Source organism: Nerophis lumbriciformis, linkage group LG04 (genome assembly GCF_033978685.3).
Source record: "Nerophis lumbriciformis linkage group LG04, RoL_Nlum_v2.1, whole genome shotgun sequence".
Taxonomy (NCBI): Eukaryota; Metazoa; Chordata; class Actinopteri; order Syngnathiformes; family Syngnathidae; genus Nerophis; species Nerophis lumbriciformis.
This window is the reverse complement of record NC_084551.2, coordinates 36,802,501-36,820,627: the sequence shown is the minus strand read 5'-3', so window position 1 is coordinate 36,820,627 and position 18,127 is coordinate 36,802,501. Positions and strand designations below refer to the sequence as shown.

Below are 18,127 nucleotides of genomic sequence, written 5' to 3'. Positions count from 1 at the left end.
GTAATAAATATAACATGAAAAAAAAGTTTTAGGAAAAATCTTGCATAATGGGGTAACACAACACCAATTATGTCCAAAATACAGCAAAATAATTCTGAAAGGACAAACAAGTGGTGGGTCAAGCTTGTCATTTGGGCTACTGGATGTCAGTGTATAAATTGTATATTTGCCCACCAGATGGCGCTTCTCTCCCCCAGTCAAAGCATGCAGAAAGATATCAAACCTTTTTTTCCTGCAAGAGTGCATTGCTACTGAAATTAGTTTGTAAGAGTGTATAAAAAAAAGTGTGCGCTTGTGTTTAGTCCTCAAAATACATTCTTCCAACCGTCCTTTTAAAGTTAGGCCACGTAGGTTCAAGCAGAGAAAAAGTCATGAACATTAAACAAGTGTTATTCTTTACTCTGAAATGAAAGGACCATCTTACAATTCATCAGCAAAGATAACTGACAGTAGAATCTGCTCAAGAGGATGAATCTATTTTACCGTACAAGGTTGTTGTTGCACAGATACAATTACATGATTACCGGTAAGTGTTACCAGTCTGTACTTGGAACACATTTTTGTTTGGAAAATAAATAAAAGCGATGCCAAAAAGCATCTACAGTACTTGGCTAAGATTAGTGGGACAGAAGATAACATTCAAACGACTGAATAGTTGAAGTCATTCAACATAAAAAGTTGATAAGAATGTGAAAAATAATGGCTTCATTGCTGTTACCGAGCAAAGTAAATCCCTATGGTCCCTGAGAACATGACCGAATCCTGGTGCTGCGACCGCTGACTGCTACGTATTATCTCGAGCCATCACTGAGCTTCCGAGAGGGTCTTGCACCTGCGGAATGCTGTCCACAGATTTCACGCTGTCACTCTGAACGTCTTCTCCGGCGTCGGGCTTCCAGCTTCTGATTGTGCTCAGCACTCGATCTCCTTTTTTGGGAAGACAAAATTATTCAAGATGACATTGACAGGTTGCCTTGCAATTGACAGCTCAGTCAGCTAAATTTTAGACGGCTCTCAACTGCTTGTTATTCATCAAATGGTGTTAATTGTTTCGCATTTGACGGGGTTAACTTATTTTTACACCTGTGTGAGCATCAGTAATGTAAGACGCAAATGTGCAATCAAACTAGAGCTGCATTTTATATATATATATATATATATATATATATATATATATATATATATATATATATATATATATGTATATATACAGTACAGGCCAAAGGTTTGGACACACCTCATTCAATGTGTTTTCTTTATTTTCATGACTATTTACATTGTAGATTGTCACTGAAGGCATCAAAAACTATGAATGAACACATGTGGGGTTATGTACTTAACAAAAAAAGGTGAAATAAATGAATACATGTTTTATATTCTAGTTTCTTCAAAATAGCCACACTCTTGGCATTCTCTCGATGAGCTTAAAGGTAGGGACGGCGTGGCGCAGTGGAAGAATGGCCGTGCGCGACCCGAGGGTCCCTGGTTCAATCCCCACCTAGTACCAACCTCGTCATGTCCGTTGTGTCCTGAGCAAGACACTTCACCCTTGCTCCTGATGGGTGCTGGTTAGCGCCTTGCATGGCGCTCCCTCCATCAGTGTGTGAATGTGTGTGTGAATGGGTAAATGTGGAAGTAGTGTCAAAGCGCTTTGAGTACCTTGAAGGTAGAAAAGCGCTATACAAGTACAACCCATTTATTTATTTATCATTTAGTCACCTGAAATGGTTTTCACTTCACAGGTGTGCTTGAAGCTCATCGAGAGAATGCCAAGAGTGTGCAAAGCAGTAATCAGAGCAAAGGGTGGCTATTTTGAAAAAAATTGAATATAAAACATTATAACATCAGCCTCATCAGTTTTAATGTTTATTTCAGCTTTTTTTGTTAAGTAGATAAGTCTACATCTGTCCATTCATAGTTTTGATGCCTTCAGTGACAATCTACAATGTAAATAGTCATGAAAATAAAGAAAACGCATTGAATGAGGAGAAGGTGTGTCCAAACTTTTGGCCTGTACTGTGTGTATATATTTTTAAATAATGCTATTTTATACAGGGCAAGTTGGCTATCATTACTCAGTCAATCACATCAATTAATTGACTTTTCTTTTGACTTGTCTTCATTACATATATGAGCGAGAGTGCCATGTTTTTGACTTGTTGGATTATTTTCAGTCAAGAAAGCCCCCTGTCAATAGTCCCTCCAGGACCTCCCACGAAGAACAACAGAAAGACCATTGCAAGTTTCTTTTAAGACAATGAGGCATCTTAATAACCATGAAAATAATAATAAAAACTGTGATTTCTTGAAAAAGTAAGCACATGACCCTGAGCATGGTTTGTTTGTAAAGAAAAACCAAACATTTTACTTAATATTAACAGTATTTAATAGGGATGTCCGATAATGGCTTTTTTACCGATATCCGATATTCCGATATTGTCCAACTATTAATTACCGATACCGATATCTACCGATACATACAGTCTTGGAATTAACACATTATTATGCCTAATTTGGACAACCAGGTATGGTGAAGATAAGGTCCTTTTTAAAAAAATGATTAATATAAAATAAGATGAATAAATTAAAAACATTTTCTTGAATAAAAAAGAAAGTAAAACAATATAAAAACAGTTACATAGAAACTAGTAATTAATAAAAATTAGTAAAATTAACTGTTAAAGGTTAGTACTATTAGTGGACCAGCAGCACGCACAATCATGTGTGCTTACGGACTGTATCCCTTGCAGACTGTATTGATATATATTGATATATAATGTAGGAACCAGAATTTTAATAACAGAAGGAAACAACCCTTTTGTGTGAATGAGTGTAAATGGGGGAGGGAGGTTTTTTGGGTTGGTGCACTAATTGTAAGTGTATCTTGTGTTTTTATGTTGATTTAATAAAAAAATAATACAAATAAAATTAAAATTAAAAAAACCCCGATACTGATAATAAAAAAAAAATGATACCGATAATTTCCGATATTACATTTTAAAGCATTTATCGGCCGATAATATCGGACATCTCTAGTATTTAACTTGTTTATACACTTGTTTGACTGGATAGTCCACAAGTACTTAAGACACATAATCGCTGACATCTAATGTCAATGTCAGAATAGGGCTGGGCAATAAAACTATATAAATATATATATCGCGATAGACACGTAATCAATATCAATATCAAGAAATTGCAAAGCAAGGTTGGTTGCATGAACAAAGGCACTCGCTCTCTGGTAACCGAGCAAAGCAGGAAGTGATCACTGATCTGTGGGAGTGACACCCTAACAGCCAATCAGGTAACATTATCAACTATCAGGTTTGGTTGCGCTCTCTTGTTCTCTCGCAGATGATTATTTCCAAGGAGTGAGAAGGGAAAGTAAAAATGAGTGCTTCAGAGAGCGAAGAAATTGTCGGTCAAACAGAAAAAGTCACCTCGACTGTGGTCTGTAAATTATGCAAGGCGCTCGTCCCCACCAAGACCAGTAATGCCACACCATGCACTCACCCTGTAGAGCACGGCCGTAACTTCCTAGCACTAAACCTGCAGAAAAAGTTCTTCTCAGGTTTTTTATGTTTACATCTTCACACTTTGCACAATTTCTTCACAATTTAATTAGCATTTTATACATATTTTTTCTATTTTTGCACCTTCATTTTAAGAGGTTATTGTTGAGTGTTAAATGTGATTTAAGAATGTTGTTTGTACTGTTTAATGAGTGTTTTTCATGCTTGTGTTGACATTTCCGTTCCTTTCTGCCTTGATAGCTGAGGGGATTATAATCATAGGAAGGTAACATTTGAAATACAAATGTTTACATTTAATGTATTTTCTTCTGGTCCGTATTTTTGATAGGTCATAAATAATATCCACAAGTTATCGATATCAACCGATATAAAACACATATATCTGGGCGTTATGGACCAAAACTGATACCGCGGTATTTTTTGTCCGAATGGCGGTATACGGTATATATCGATATCTTAAAAAAACGTGCAAAGTGCTTAAGGTTGCCTCAGTCTTTTACGGTTAGATAACCAGTATTGAGAGTACTTAGATTTCTTGTTGTTGTAAGTAGTAACATTACGTGTTTATTTTTATAATGTAATTAGTTAGCCATTATTATGTCAAAGCAATTTTCGTAATTTGTATTCATTACGTTAGGTTTATAGCCTCACACTAGTTCGCGGGGACAGATGGAGCTTCTACTCGCTCATAGCGGTGAAAGCCGCTAGCTATTCAGTTTGAAGCTACTTTTCAGCCACTCAGCCGCGATATTACACTAGGTTAGTCCGCACGGGCTATGGGCAGAGGCACTTTTAAACCAAGTTGTAGCTAAACATTGCACAGACCCAGCGAGCAGCAGAGAGGAGCTATCGTTAGCTGCTGTGCCAAGTCGCTAACAGAAGTGAACAACATAAACAGATGAGATTAAGGATTAAGTCGCTACAAGGAGAAATATGGCTTCTCAAGCAAATTGGTGTATGTGTCAGGCTTGTCCCTGACAGTTTAGTTATGTTTTGGTTTTTCCTCTGTCATTTCCTGTCAGCGCTCTTATTTTGGTTATTTCCTGATTGTCTCCCTGAGTGCTGCTTCCCCTCAGCTGCGGCTGATTGGCACCTGGTCACACCTGGTGTCAATCAGCCAGCTGCTATTTAAACCTGCTTTGTCCTCCACTCTGGGCTGGATTATTGTCACTAATACTTGTCGTTGTAGCTGTGTCTACTTCTGTTCACTCTGCTCATGTCATAGTTCCTTCGTGTCACAGTAAGTGTTTTTGTTTCTTGTCCATAGTTTTGCCTTTGTGCTAGTTTTGGTTTCTTAGTCAAGTTTGTATCTCCGCCTTGGGCGCGCCTTTTGTTTGTACCCTTTTGTTAGTTCCTAGTTTGTGTTTTACATTTATTTTGGACATTAAATTATGTTTTCCTGCTCAATGCCTGCTGCTGTCTCTGTATCTTGGGGTTCGTCAACTACACCCCCTGACAGTATGTGTAAATAAATATTTAGTCTGTCACCAATCGCCAAATGCAGTCGCTGACTAAAACATTGCATCACTCGGGAGTCGAGAAGTCGGCACCGCAAGCCATATTTTCTTTAAAGTTTGATAAGCTGTGTCATTGTGCGTCAGAGAAGCCTCCATAAATACACAAGGGGCGCGGGTGAGCCAAAGAGGATGCCCTGGGCTTTGCCCGTCAGGCGCAGAGAAGATCATAGGGTCGTACAAAGGCACATCAAAATATACCGTTATGACGGTATTGTCTCAAAAAATACCACTTTCTAAAATATACTGTATCAACTGTAATATCAGTAGACCCTCCAGCCCTATGTTAGAATGCTCAAATGTAATGTCAAACATTGCCTGAACACTTTGTAAAAGTTTGAATATGAAAACACAATTTATTATTTTTATTTCTATCATTTTAAATAGAAACATTCAGAGATCAGCTTTTTTTAACATATTCAAACTACCGGTAAGAGGCAGATCCTCCAGGAATTTGCAAATTTAACAAATCCCCGCAAGTTATACACAACCTCGCAACTTTGTCCAGTTCCCATAAATCCAGCTGCACATTTTGGCCAATTATTGTCATGTTCACTAATCCAGTTTATCCACAAGTGGCATTCAAACTCGCTAATCAACTGCCTAACCAATCAAATGCGTCCATGCGCCGCTCAGCTACGTCCTCCCTTCCTGATTTACATAGACAGACGTATGGTGATAAATTCTAATCGTCTCTCACTTACAACAAAAATACCTTAGTGGCCTAGTGGTTAGAGTGTCCGCCCTGAGATCGGTAGGTTGTGAGTTCAAACCCCGGCTGAGTCATACCAAAGACAATAAAAATGGGACCGATTACCTCCCTGCTTGGCACTCAGCATCAAGGGTTGGAATTGGGGGTTGAATCACCAAAAATGATTCCCGGGCACGGCCACCGCTGCTGCTCACTGCTCCCCTCACCTCCCAGGGGGTGATCAAGGGTGATGGGTCAAATGCAGAGAATAATTTCGCCACACCTAGTGTGTGTGTGACAATCATTGGTACTTTAAAATCACTGCTACAGATTGCACTCCACGATATTCCCATCAAAAACAGGGGTGAACTACGTGTAATGGGTTGGAACTGAAACAAACGTTAAAGCACTTTTCAAGCGCAAATACATAATATAAAATATTAAAGATGTTTGAAATTTGTGGACGGCCTATGGTGGTATTTTACTATGCACTTACTCATGTGACTCGGTCAATTGTGTGAAAATGGCAGCAAAAGGAACACACTGATACTTAGGCAAATATACTAAGCCTAAAGGTACACTTTCATTTGTAAAGAAAACATTGAAAATGAGCTTCATAGGCATATGTGCATATGTGTGAGTACATTTCTCAACTATTTTTTTCTCCCCCTCAACTATTACTAATACAGTTAGGGAAAAGTACCTGGGAATCAATACCGATACTCAATAGTACCCATTTTTGGTACTTTTGTGTGTGTTAATAAATAATTGTTTTTGATAATAATAATATTTTTATTGCAACATTTTAATTCAGTTATAGCTGGTTTTATCATTACTTTTCTGAGTCTCATTTGAACAACATTAAAGTTGCAAGTTCAATACGATGGCAGTAGTCTATAGTTTATGGTGTGTTGGCCTGTCAGTTCAGTCTTTGCTCAAGCTAGTCTTGTGTTGCGCCCTAAAAAGTGTTATTACTGTATTGTAGTGTTGTCCCAATATTTCGATACTTTTCTAAATAAAAGGGACCACAAAAAATTGCATTATTGGCTTCATTTTAACAAAAAATCTTACAGTACAATAAACATGTTTCTTATTGCAAGTTTGTCCTTAAATAAAATAGTGAACATACAAGACAACTTGTCTTTTAGTAGTAAGTAAACAAACAAAGGCTCTTAATTAGTCTGCTGACATATGCAGTAACATATTGTGTCATTTTCCATTCTATTATTTTGTCAACATTATTAAGGACAAGTGGTAGAAAATGAATTCTTAATCTACCGGTACTTGTTCAATTACTGTTACTATCTGTTTACTTTCTCTTTTAACATGTTCTATCTTCACTTCTGTTAAAATGTAATAATCACTTATTCTTCTGTGGTTTGGATGCTTTACATTAGTTTTGGATGATACCACAAATTTAGGTATCAATCCAATACAAAGTCATTACAGGATCATACATTGGTCATATTCAAAGTCCTCATGTGTCCAGGGACGCATTTCCTGAGTTTATAAACATCATATACATTTTTTTTTAAACGAAAAAAGATTTTGTGATGCTACTACTCAGTGGCCTAGTGGTTAGAGTGTCCGCCCTGAGATCGGTAGGTTGTGAGTTCAAACCCCGGCCGAGTCATACCAAAGACTATAAAAATGGGACCCATTACCTCCCTGCTTGGCACTCAGCATCAAGGGTTGGAATTGGGGGTTAAATCACCAAAATGATTCCCGGGCGCGGCCACCGCTGCTGCCCACTGCTCCCCTCACCTCCCAGGGGGTGATCAAGGGTGATGGGTCAAATGCAGAGAATAATCTCGCCACACCTAGTGTGTGTGTGACAATCATTGGTACTTTAACTTTAACTTTAACTTTTTATAAAATATTGATGTAATCCTAGTAGTATCGACTAGATACGCTCCCGTACTTGGTATCATTACAGTGGATGTTAGGTGTAGATCCACCCATGGCATTTGCTTACATTCATGATCTGCGTCATTAGCGGTGACGCCGGTGAGCTACGGTGTGTAGTGAAGAATATTTAGCTATTCCTCGTCCTGCAGGGATAATACTTGTAAGAAATTTACTTTATTCGTCGCCATGGAGGCGGACTGGATGGACCACTACTTTTTAGAGGCGGTATAGTACCGAATATGATTCATTAGTATCGCGGTACTATACCAATGCCGGTATACCGTACAACCCTACTGTATTGTACTTATTACGCACCAGCTGTTTGATTGTAACGTGCACGCATCTAAGTTGTAGTTTTCATTAATAAATTTGGCGGTGTTGAAATTGCCATGAAAAGTCGCTAATGCTAGTCAGCAGCATGTCAGTAACAAAGCCAATGTATATTAGCATCAAGCTAGCACAATTTTTGGAAAAGTGAAGCATTACTTTACTTACACCAGTGCATTTTTTGAGTCAATTTCTTTGTTGGCATTGAAAATTGCATTACCGAGAGGTAGTTTGGTTGCGTCCGCTCTCAGTGCTGCTAGAGTGATCGCCAAATGCTGAAGTACAATGCCGGAGTGTGTGACATCACGCGCAACCCATGTACTAAAACATGGCACAGTTGGATTTTACGTGAATGCCAGGTAGGACCGACAAGATTCGATCGATGCCAGAAAAGTACCCATGTACCCACCCCTAACACCCCTAAATACATCTTTTCAGCTGAGAATACTAGACATAAAGCTACTTTCGGGTAATAATAATAATAATGGATTAGATTTTATATCGCGCTTTTCTATTATTAGATACTCAAAGCGCTCACAAAGAAGTGGGAACCCATCATTCATTCACACCTGGTGGTGGTAAGCTACATTTGTAGCCACAGCTGCCCTGGGGTAGACTGACGGAAGCGAGGCTGCCAGTTTGCGCCTACGGCCCCTCCGACCATTCATTCATCATTCATTCACCAGTGTGAGCGGCACGGGGGAAAGGGTGAAGTGTCCTGCCCAAGGACACAGCGGCAGCGATTTGGATGTCAAGAGGCAGGGAGCGAACCTGCAACCCTCAGGTTTCTGGCACGGCCGCTCTACCCACTACGCCATACCGCACCAAAGGATAGTCTGTGTACAGCTGGTATAGAACATTTCATTTGGACTGTTTTGTTGTCTTCAGCAGGTATTCATTTTAACTGAAATTTTGTTCTTTTATGTATTTTATGGGGAGGCTAAGATAACATTTTCAGTCTTTTATTTACAGGAGTGCAGGTGCACTTTGTTGTGGCAAAATAAATTATATTTTGCACATTTTTGTCGGAAAGTCGCCTTTCTCACTCTTGCAGTTCCTGATATGAGTTTGTTCATCTTCTTTGACAACTGTTCCTATTAGAATCATACAGAGGAAAAATCATAACGATTTATTTCAATTTTCACCTTTACCCGCAATTTTATTGCAACCTAAAAACATTGCAACTTCCATTGCAATTTTTGGGAAAAACGCCTATGAAATCAGGCATTAAGTATTGATTTAAGAAACTAGTGTTGAAGCAAAATACTGTGCAAGAAAATACGTAGAAATATGATTGTAATATTACCTATGCAGTAAAGTAAATCCAGGGTGACATAAAAAATGTAGTACAGGTTAATTAAAATGAAGTGCATCAATGGCACTGGTACTCACTTGCTTTCGCTGCAGAATTCTGTGTTTCACAATGAAAACTAGTTTCCTTTTCTGGTGTTTCCTTAAAGTTATCCACCTAAATGAAAATGAAGTAAAAGATTGTCAACATCCATATTGTTTGATGAGACTGCAGTGTAAGTGTGTTGGCTTACAGTACCTCTTTGCAGATGGGTTCAGACGGTCGGCCGCTAAGTGGTCCTTTATCATCACCAGACCTGCAGGTACTGTTGAAACATACAAACCCCGTTTCCATATGAGTTGGGAAATTGTGTTAGATGTAAATATAAACTGAATACAATGATTTGCAAATCATTTTCAACCCATATTCAATTGAATGCACTACAAAGACAACATATTTGATGTTCAAACTCATAAACTTTTTCTTTTTTTTTGCAAATAATAATTAACTTAGAATTTCATGGCTGCAACACGTGCCAAAGTAGTTGGGAAAGAGCATGTTCACCACTGTGTTACATGGCCTTTTCTTTTAACAACACTCAAACGATTGGGAACTGAGGAAACTAATTGTTGAAGCTTTGAAAGTGGAATTCTTTCCCATTCTTGTTTTATGTAGAGCTTCAGTCGTTCAACAGTCCGGGGTATCCGCTGTCGTATTTTACGCTTCATAATGCGCCACACATTTTCGATGAGAGACAGGTCTGGACTGCAGGCGGTCCAGGAAAGTCTAACTTCAAACATTTGTATGCACGTACAACACTGTCTCTGTACCTTCCGTTCATTCTATTTCCAATTCTGAAACGCAAATCAAAAAATAAAATTAGGGCCGTTTTTGGATTTGTATTATATTCGGCAGATTTGAAAACAAACCAGATACACAAAAAAATCTAAAAAAAAATGTTCATCCAAAATGCAAAAATGCGTGGTTATCTGTGTGATGACAAATTGAACCGGTTATTCTACTTCCAATTCTGAAATACAAATCAAAAAACACATTTTGGGCAATTTTTTCTATTTTCATTTCTGAAACAAAAGTTGAACAACTATCTAATGACACTTTTTTTAAATGACATAAGGACTCCTGCTGAACAAAAATGTTACCGTTATGCTAAAAACATGCTAAACGCTAAGGAAAACCTAAAATACTGCTTCCGCTTCAATTTGTCATCACACAGATAAACACGCATTTTTGTATTTTGGATGAACGTATATTCGATTTTTGTGTTTATCTGGAACAAAAATCCATAAAAGGAAAACAGCCAAAAATCCAATTTTATGGCAATGTTTTAATGAAAATCAACCCTTTTTTGTTTGTTTTCAAATCTGCCAAATATAATAAAAATCGAAAAACGGCCCTAATTTTGCTTTTTGATTTGCGTTTAAGAATTGGAAATAGAATGAACGGAAGGTACACCGACCTAAGACGTTTAGCATATCAGTTTGGGGAATTAAATTATGAAATGGATGAGCCAAAGAAGTCAAACAAAGTAAGTCCGTGTATGTTTTGGTATTTCAATTTTCTTCTCATAAATGGAAAAACCCAAAAAATAGTTCTTTTTTTTAATTTAGTTTTGAAATACAAAAAATAAATGTTTTTGGTGCTGAAAAGGTACTGTAGAAATTATTCCCACTTTTCAAACACAATCAGGATTCTTAAAATGACGCCCCATTTACAACAACATAAGGCATGGACATTATTGAATACAGGGATTTGATTAATCTTGGACTTTTATAAAGTGTTTTATTCACTGTAACATGACTTTCGTTTTCTTGTGCTGGAACACACTGAATTTGGTATTAAGCTTCGGGAAATAATTAGAGCACTTTATGATAATATTAATAGTAAAATAAATAAATAAAATAACAATAATTTCATCAAAAATTAAACCTGTTAAGCACGGAAATAATAGTCAATTACCTAATGAAACAACTCTTCCTAAAAAATGAAGGACAAATTGCAACTGCTATTGATAAGATTCAAGAGTTTTCTAATGTACTCAGGACTTTGCCTGAATATTTTAAAATGTGAATTATTTCCTATCCATGAATGTGCAAAAAAAAATATTTGCAATGTCTCTGTAAAGTCTGAAAGGTGAAATATTTAGGTATTAACCAATCAAAATAATAATAATAACTCTCAGAAAACAAACTGAGAACATAAAATTAAAGGATGCCAAACGAAGCTAAATTTATGCAGGCAAGAAAGAGATTTGTCAATAATATGGATAAATATTGTTTGTGGTTTTAAAATGACTTTCTTTCCTCTTGGCTGGTAATAAAAGAAATAAATATAATGTATGTATTTTTAAAACTGTGTATTCATCAAATTTAATAAAAATATCCATCCATCCATCCATTTTCTACCGCTTATTCCCTTCGGGGTCGCGGGGGGTGCTGGAGCCTATCTCAGCTACAATCGGGCGGAAGGCGGGCTACACCCTGGACAAGTCGCCACCTCATCACAGGGCCAACAAAGATAGACAGACAACATTCACACTAATATCATTATTGTTTTGTTTGCCTGGATGAAAAATGTCCTCTAAGACGTGATCTGATAAAATACTTAGAGCATATTTGTCCATTAATGAAATATTATGTAGGATTAGTTACAGAAGTAATAATGGGCAGTGTGGTAAACTATTTTTAAGCAGAAATAAAAATGGTTTTGGAAATGCTTTGTGCAATTGTTTCAATTCAGAAAGTGGTGGATGAATGTGAAATGTGTTGGTCATAATTAAGCAAATTTCTGCATGCAGCCACCATAATACAACCATTTAATGCTGTGTCAAATAAATCTGTTCTTTCATATTGGAATGTGATGAGGTGACAAGTTGTGTGTACTTCATCTTCCAATAAAATGAATATGCTACTGAAAGTCTGATAACAGGAAGCTTTTACATTTGAAAGTCGCATATCATGGAACTTTAATCCTTCAAATGTATCAAATATTTTTGGGGGTATGCTGTACCAGAAGGAATCACAATTTTTAATCCATGATTTCCACCAGTTCAATTTCAGGGTACCATTTAAACCAGTGATTCTCAAGCAGTGGTACATGTACCACTAGCGGGCTCTATCTAGTGGTACGCCTAAGAATAACTCTGTTAAAGTACAGTGTTTTATTTTCCTATATCCAAACGCAGTGTTACTGTTCAAACTGTGTGTAACGTTACAGTGACAGAAAAATATTAAATATACTTGCCAAATAAAGCCTCTGCCTTGTTTTTAATGAAAATGTAGGCCTACAATGCTACTGTATTTTAATGTTGGTCATTATAATGGTACTTGGTGAGCCAAGTTGTTTCTGAGGTGGTACTTAGTGAAAAAAATTTGAGAACAACTATAACTTTTAGTCCTTCATCTTTATCATGTTGCCCTTGTTTATATAATGAGTCTTATTTCTCCAAATTAAATTAAAGGTGAGTTGGTTTATGCTTTTTTTATTATTCTATTATGTATTAAAATGAGATTAGACAGGGTACATACATCTCGATAAACTTTTCATCTTGGTTTAGTAAATATGTCTAAGTATTTGGTATTCTTTAATTTTAATTTCTATTTGTTTTCTGGGAGTTAATTTGTTGTTGTTGTTCTTTTTTTTTTATATTTCACCTCAGACTTTACAGGGACATTGAAAATATTTGTTTTCACACATTCATGGATAGGAAACAATTCTCATTTTTTAGGTCTCTGCAAAATCCTGATACTTTAGATCTTTTCAATAGCAGTTGGAATTTTTTTCTTAATTTTTTTAGGAAAAGGTTGTGCCTGAGACTAGTAAGACACAACTATTAATATTATCATAGAATCCTCTAATGATCTACCAAAAGTTAATATCAAATCCAGTGTGTTCCAGCATTAAAAAAAGAAAGTCATGTTCCAGTATGTCAAGCGTTTTATAAAGGTCCAAGAAGAGCAGAAGATCATCATGTGGAATTAAATCCCTGTATTCAATAATGTCCCTGACAGTCTTATGTTGTTATGAATGGAGCGTCCTTTGAGGAATTCTGATTGTGTTTAAAAAGCGGAGATAATTACAACGGTACTGTGTGCCTGTGGCGCTGGCTAACATCTAGAGAAAATACTTTAGATGTGGCACAAAGTTCATCATATAGAAATATCTACATACACATATCTACAGAAAGTGAAACTGAAAAGCAGACTGAAGTTGATGTGTTTTCATATTCCGACACCGGAACCGGAAGTGCTGATTTTAGAGTACACATATCAACAGAAACTGAAATTGAAAAGCAAACCAAAATTGATGTGTTTTCATATTCCAGGACCACAGACTGTCCTGTACTTTCATATTTTATGTGCATATAGATATCTGTATATGCAGATGTCATACCTTGTTGTGCCATGTCTAAACTGTTTTCTGTGTCGGGCTCCAAAGACATTTTAACCAGGCACATGGGTACTGTAGTATCCCAGCTTTTACTTTGAAAATAAAACTTCCGGTGTCTGCAAATGAAAAACCATCCGTTTTGGTCTGTTTTTCTGTTTTTGTTTACTGGGGAACTTCGTTTTTCTCTTCTTGTTTTTGTAATTCATTTTTTGTATTCTAAAACGAAATTCAAATAAACCAGTCGTTTTTGGTTTTTGATATCCCGTTATGATAAGAAAATTGAAATACCAAAACATACACTGACCAAAGTACTAATCTGATCCAGTTTAAGAAACTGTACAAGAAAGAATAATCCTGATATACATCATTAACCTTATTGGTAGGATTAAATAAAATCTGCTTCTTTTCACATAAGATATGAGAAATATGTGATGTATAATATTGTTACTGTATACATGTTTGAAATAAACTTCAACCATAAACCATAGTTACCTTGCACCATGAGTTAAGGCTGGCTCACAGTCCATGGAGCTCCGTAGATTCTTCAACATAGAAATACGTGTTGTTAATAAATAAAAGACAACAGAGACTAAAGCGATGATTAACAGAAGCAGGCCACAGCTCTCACCTGTGGGACATTGTTGTTTACGTGTGCGTTATGTGCATTTCCCACTTCGACTTCTCGGCTTCTGGCTTCTTTTTGGCGCTGCAGCTTTATGTATTCATATGTGCTCAGGCCTTTACAAACTGTAATACAGATACACTGCGATTAGTTTTTACCTGCACAAGCCAGGATGCTATACAGTGACAATACTTTGATCCACCAAAGAGTAATTGCACTAAGTCATTCTACCAAAAGCAATTAGCTGTTATATACTTCTTTAATTTGTAGCCATTAACAAATGACAATATTCAAATATGCTGAAAAAACAACATTTATGTTCATTCATGTCATAAATTCACAATTGTTATGATATATTCACTTGAAAGCTTACCATTTATATTTTCCCCACACTAATTAACTCATTAACTTGTTTAATACAAACTACATTTTAGTATGCTGCCCCCTACTGATTTGGAGTGTGATGAGCTTTACGCTAGTTAGCTTGTACAGTATAGTTAAAATTAGAGATGTCCGATAATATCGGACTGCCGATATTATCGGCCGATAAATGCTTTAAAATGTAATATCGGAAATTATCGGTATCGGTTTCAAAAAGTAAAATGTATGAATTTTTAAAACGCCGCTGTGTACACGGACGTAGGGAAAAGTACAGAGCGCCAATAAACCTTAAAGGCACTGCCTTCGCGTGCCGGCCCAGTCACATAATATCTACGGCTTTTCACACACACAAGTGAATGCAACACATACTTGGTCAACAGCCATACAGGTCACACTGAGGGTGGCCGTATAAACAACTTTAACACTGTTACAAATATGCGCCACACTGTGAACCCACACCAAACAATGACAAACACATTTCGGGAGAACGTCCGCACCGTAACACAACATAAACACAAGAGAACAAATACCCAGAACGCCTTGCAGCACTAACTCTTACGGGATGCTACAATATACACCGCCCTCCACCCCAACCCAACCCCGCCCACGCTCTCTCAGGGAGAGCATGTCCAAAATTCCAAGCTGCTGTTTTGAGGCATGTTGAAAAAAATAATGCACTTTGTGACTTCAATAATAAATATGGCAGCGCCATGTTGGCATTTTTTTCCATAACTTGAGTTGATTTATTTTGGAAAACCTTGTTACATTGTTTAATGCATCCAGCGGGGCATCACAACAAAATTAGGCATAATAATGTGCTAATTCCACGACTGTATATATCGGTAGATATCGGATGCGGTAATTAAGACTTGGACAATATCGGAATATCGGATATCTGCAAAAAAGCCATTGTCGGACATCTCTAGTTAAAATGATCTAACACTTATGTGGGGATATGTATAACTAGATACGTCACGCCTTACAGCTGCTAGCCTATGCTACTGTAGTAAGAACTTTTTACAATTAAAACAAAAACACTGGGAACAATCGTTAGGTAAAATGTTCTTTTTTTTTTTTTTTTTTTTTTTTTTACAAAATAATAAAATGTTGCGTGTCAACAACAAAGTTTTTGTTGTAGATAAAGTAATCCGCATGAAAATCGATTGAGAAACAAGCAAGTAATGATTTATGTTCAATATACAAAGCATTGTATTGCATAGCCTTAATTGGAAACGTGGCCCCCGCTAAGGTGGCCGCCACATTGGCTGCTACAGTGCATTGTGATATCTATGTATGTGGGTATTCACCAAAAGCTATCATAAGCTCATCATAAATGTCAGTTTTCATTATACATTATATTGTAATTACTTATAGAATTCACTGTATTATCTCTCCAAGCTAATGCTAAGGAAGTTAGCTTATTTACTATGATATAACTTTTAATATGCTGCCCCCTGCCGGACTAGCTAGCTGGTTAGATACTTTTTACTTGGACAAGCAAGCATACTACAAAAAAGTGTCTTATACAACTCTAATTCCATAGGTAAGCACTAAAATATAACAATATTGAAATATGTTGGGGAAACACATTATATTTATTCCACTGTACGTTATTTTATCATATAATCACTTATAGAAATCCTCATTAGCATCGGTATATTATTTCTAAGCTGATGCTAAGAAAAGTAGCATATTGATTTTGTGCTTTGTACATGTGTATATAAATCCACCAAAAGTTATTACTGTAGCTGCTTATGGTATGCTTCTGTAATTTCACAAGAAAGTAGTAAATAATGTTGAAAAAACATCATATTCACTCGACTTACAATCGTTAAGAGAAATCATCGGCAGTGTCACGCCAAATTTCTTCCCCCTACAAAAACCTTCCCCCCCATTTACTTCCGGGGTCATTTCTTCTTACGTCATTTCCTATTACTTACGTCATTTCCTCTTACGTCATTGACAGCGATCGATAACACTTCGGCTTTGACTGCCCGTCGCTGGAAGGATACTTATTTTTTTAATTTTATTTTATTTTTTATAATATAGCTTTAACAAAACGTCTGTATTAATCGGACAAATTAACTTAATATTTTTTGCACGTTACCACGAAGACAGAAGTTCCCAGCAGCGGCCCTAACACTCCGCCTGAAATTTTCCCTAACACTCCGCCTGGAATTTTTCGAAGCCTGCTGGTGTTTGACATAAGTCCCCTGGGAAAGATAAAGACAAATGTCATTCAGTGACACCACCATTTTCAGGAGATTTGGATTCTATCGATCGCTGTCAATGACGTAAGAGGAAATGACGTAAGTAAGAGGAAATGACGTAAGAGGAAATGACCCCGGAAGTAAATGGGGGGAGAAGGTTTTTGTAGGGGGAAGAAATTTGGCGTGACAGCAGCTTATTATTAGCACATTTAAGTCTAAGGTAAATTCTAGTATGCTGCCCCCTACTGGTTTGGAGTGTAATGACTAAGACAAATTGTGACTCACAGAGGTAGAAATGAAAACAGAGAAGATGACAAAGTAATAGTAGGCACGTTAGGTTTAGCATGGCCGTTATGAAGGCCACTATAAGGAGAGCGGCTGAACTTGTCTTTACGGGGGCTGACGGTAAAAACACCAGCCAGGTCTCATTTCCCAGCACACCTGCAGGAAGGCACACACACACACACACACACACACACACACACATACACATGCATGTTTAAAAGATGAAATTATCATAACAAACAACCTGAGCTACTTGTGTGCCATCTATCCAGTATTGAGATGACTCACCGTGGAATTGTGGCGCGGTCCGTAGGATGTTTGGATCTAAGTAGTGTTGGGTGAATACAAACAAGATGACAACCAGGAGCAAAGCCACGCCGACTGTTGCCGAGGACACGGCTATGAAGAAGCACCTGAAGGCAACACAGGTGAACTCATGTTAGCATGTCATTTGATTTATGGTCCATCACACTCTTTCGGAAGCGCAGAAGTGGTATCTTACCTGTAGTTTCTGCCTCCCACACAGTTATTCAGCCATTTGCAATGGTGATCAAAATCCGACACACATTTGTTGCAAACGCTGCAGTGTTTCACTTTGGGGCCACTGTGAAAAGGACATTTTGGAAAGGTTAAACACAACAAAGAACAAGACAAAGTTAAATACATTAGGAAAATATCAATGTTATGTTTACAGCACATGTTATGCATTGAAGCATTGGCTTCAACATAACACTAAAAAAATAAATACATTGAATTGCACACAAAATTATGAATGACTGTACAATTGAAAATAGTTTGTTATGAAAATACTTGATGAAATTATAACAGCAAATTATGCTAAATATGAAATAAAATTCAATCAAATGAGATATTTAAAAAAATAGTAGTCATTACCAAAATATGGTACAACTTTAAAAAAAAAATCAAAATATTTGTTGTTAATTAATCAATAAATACA

At 36.9% G+C, this 18,127-nt stretch overlaps 1 protein-coding gene across 1 annotated transcript in view; it reads right to left on the bottom strand.

Annotated features, from left to right (window-relative positions):
* Window positions 1–376: 376 nt before the first annotated feature.
* zdhhc11 (zDHHC palmitoyltransferase 11) overlaps window positions 377–18,127 on the bottom strand; it is a 22,803-nt gene continuing 5,052 nt past the window's right edge. Inside the window, exons 4-11 of the mRNA XM_061954205.2 lie at window positions 17,672–17,773; window positions 17,458–17,582; window positions 17,170–17,325; window positions 14,300–14,418; window positions 14,164–14,213; window positions 9,523–9,589; window positions 9,366–9,441; window positions 377–927 (exon numbers count right to left, since the gene is read on the bottom strand). Of these exons, the coding sequence (XP_061810189.1) occupies window positions 785–927; window positions 9,366–9,441; window positions 9,523–9,589; window positions 14,164–14,213; window positions 14,300–14,418; window positions 17,170–17,325; window positions 17,458–17,582; window positions 17,672–17,773 (838 nt within the window). The 3' untranslated portion in view covers window positions 377–784. The remainder of the gene's footprint in view (window positions 928–9,365; window positions 9,442–9,522; window positions 9,590–14,163; window positions 14,214–14,299; window positions 14,419–17,169; window positions 17,326–17,457; window positions 17,583–17,671; window positions 17,774–18,127) is intronic.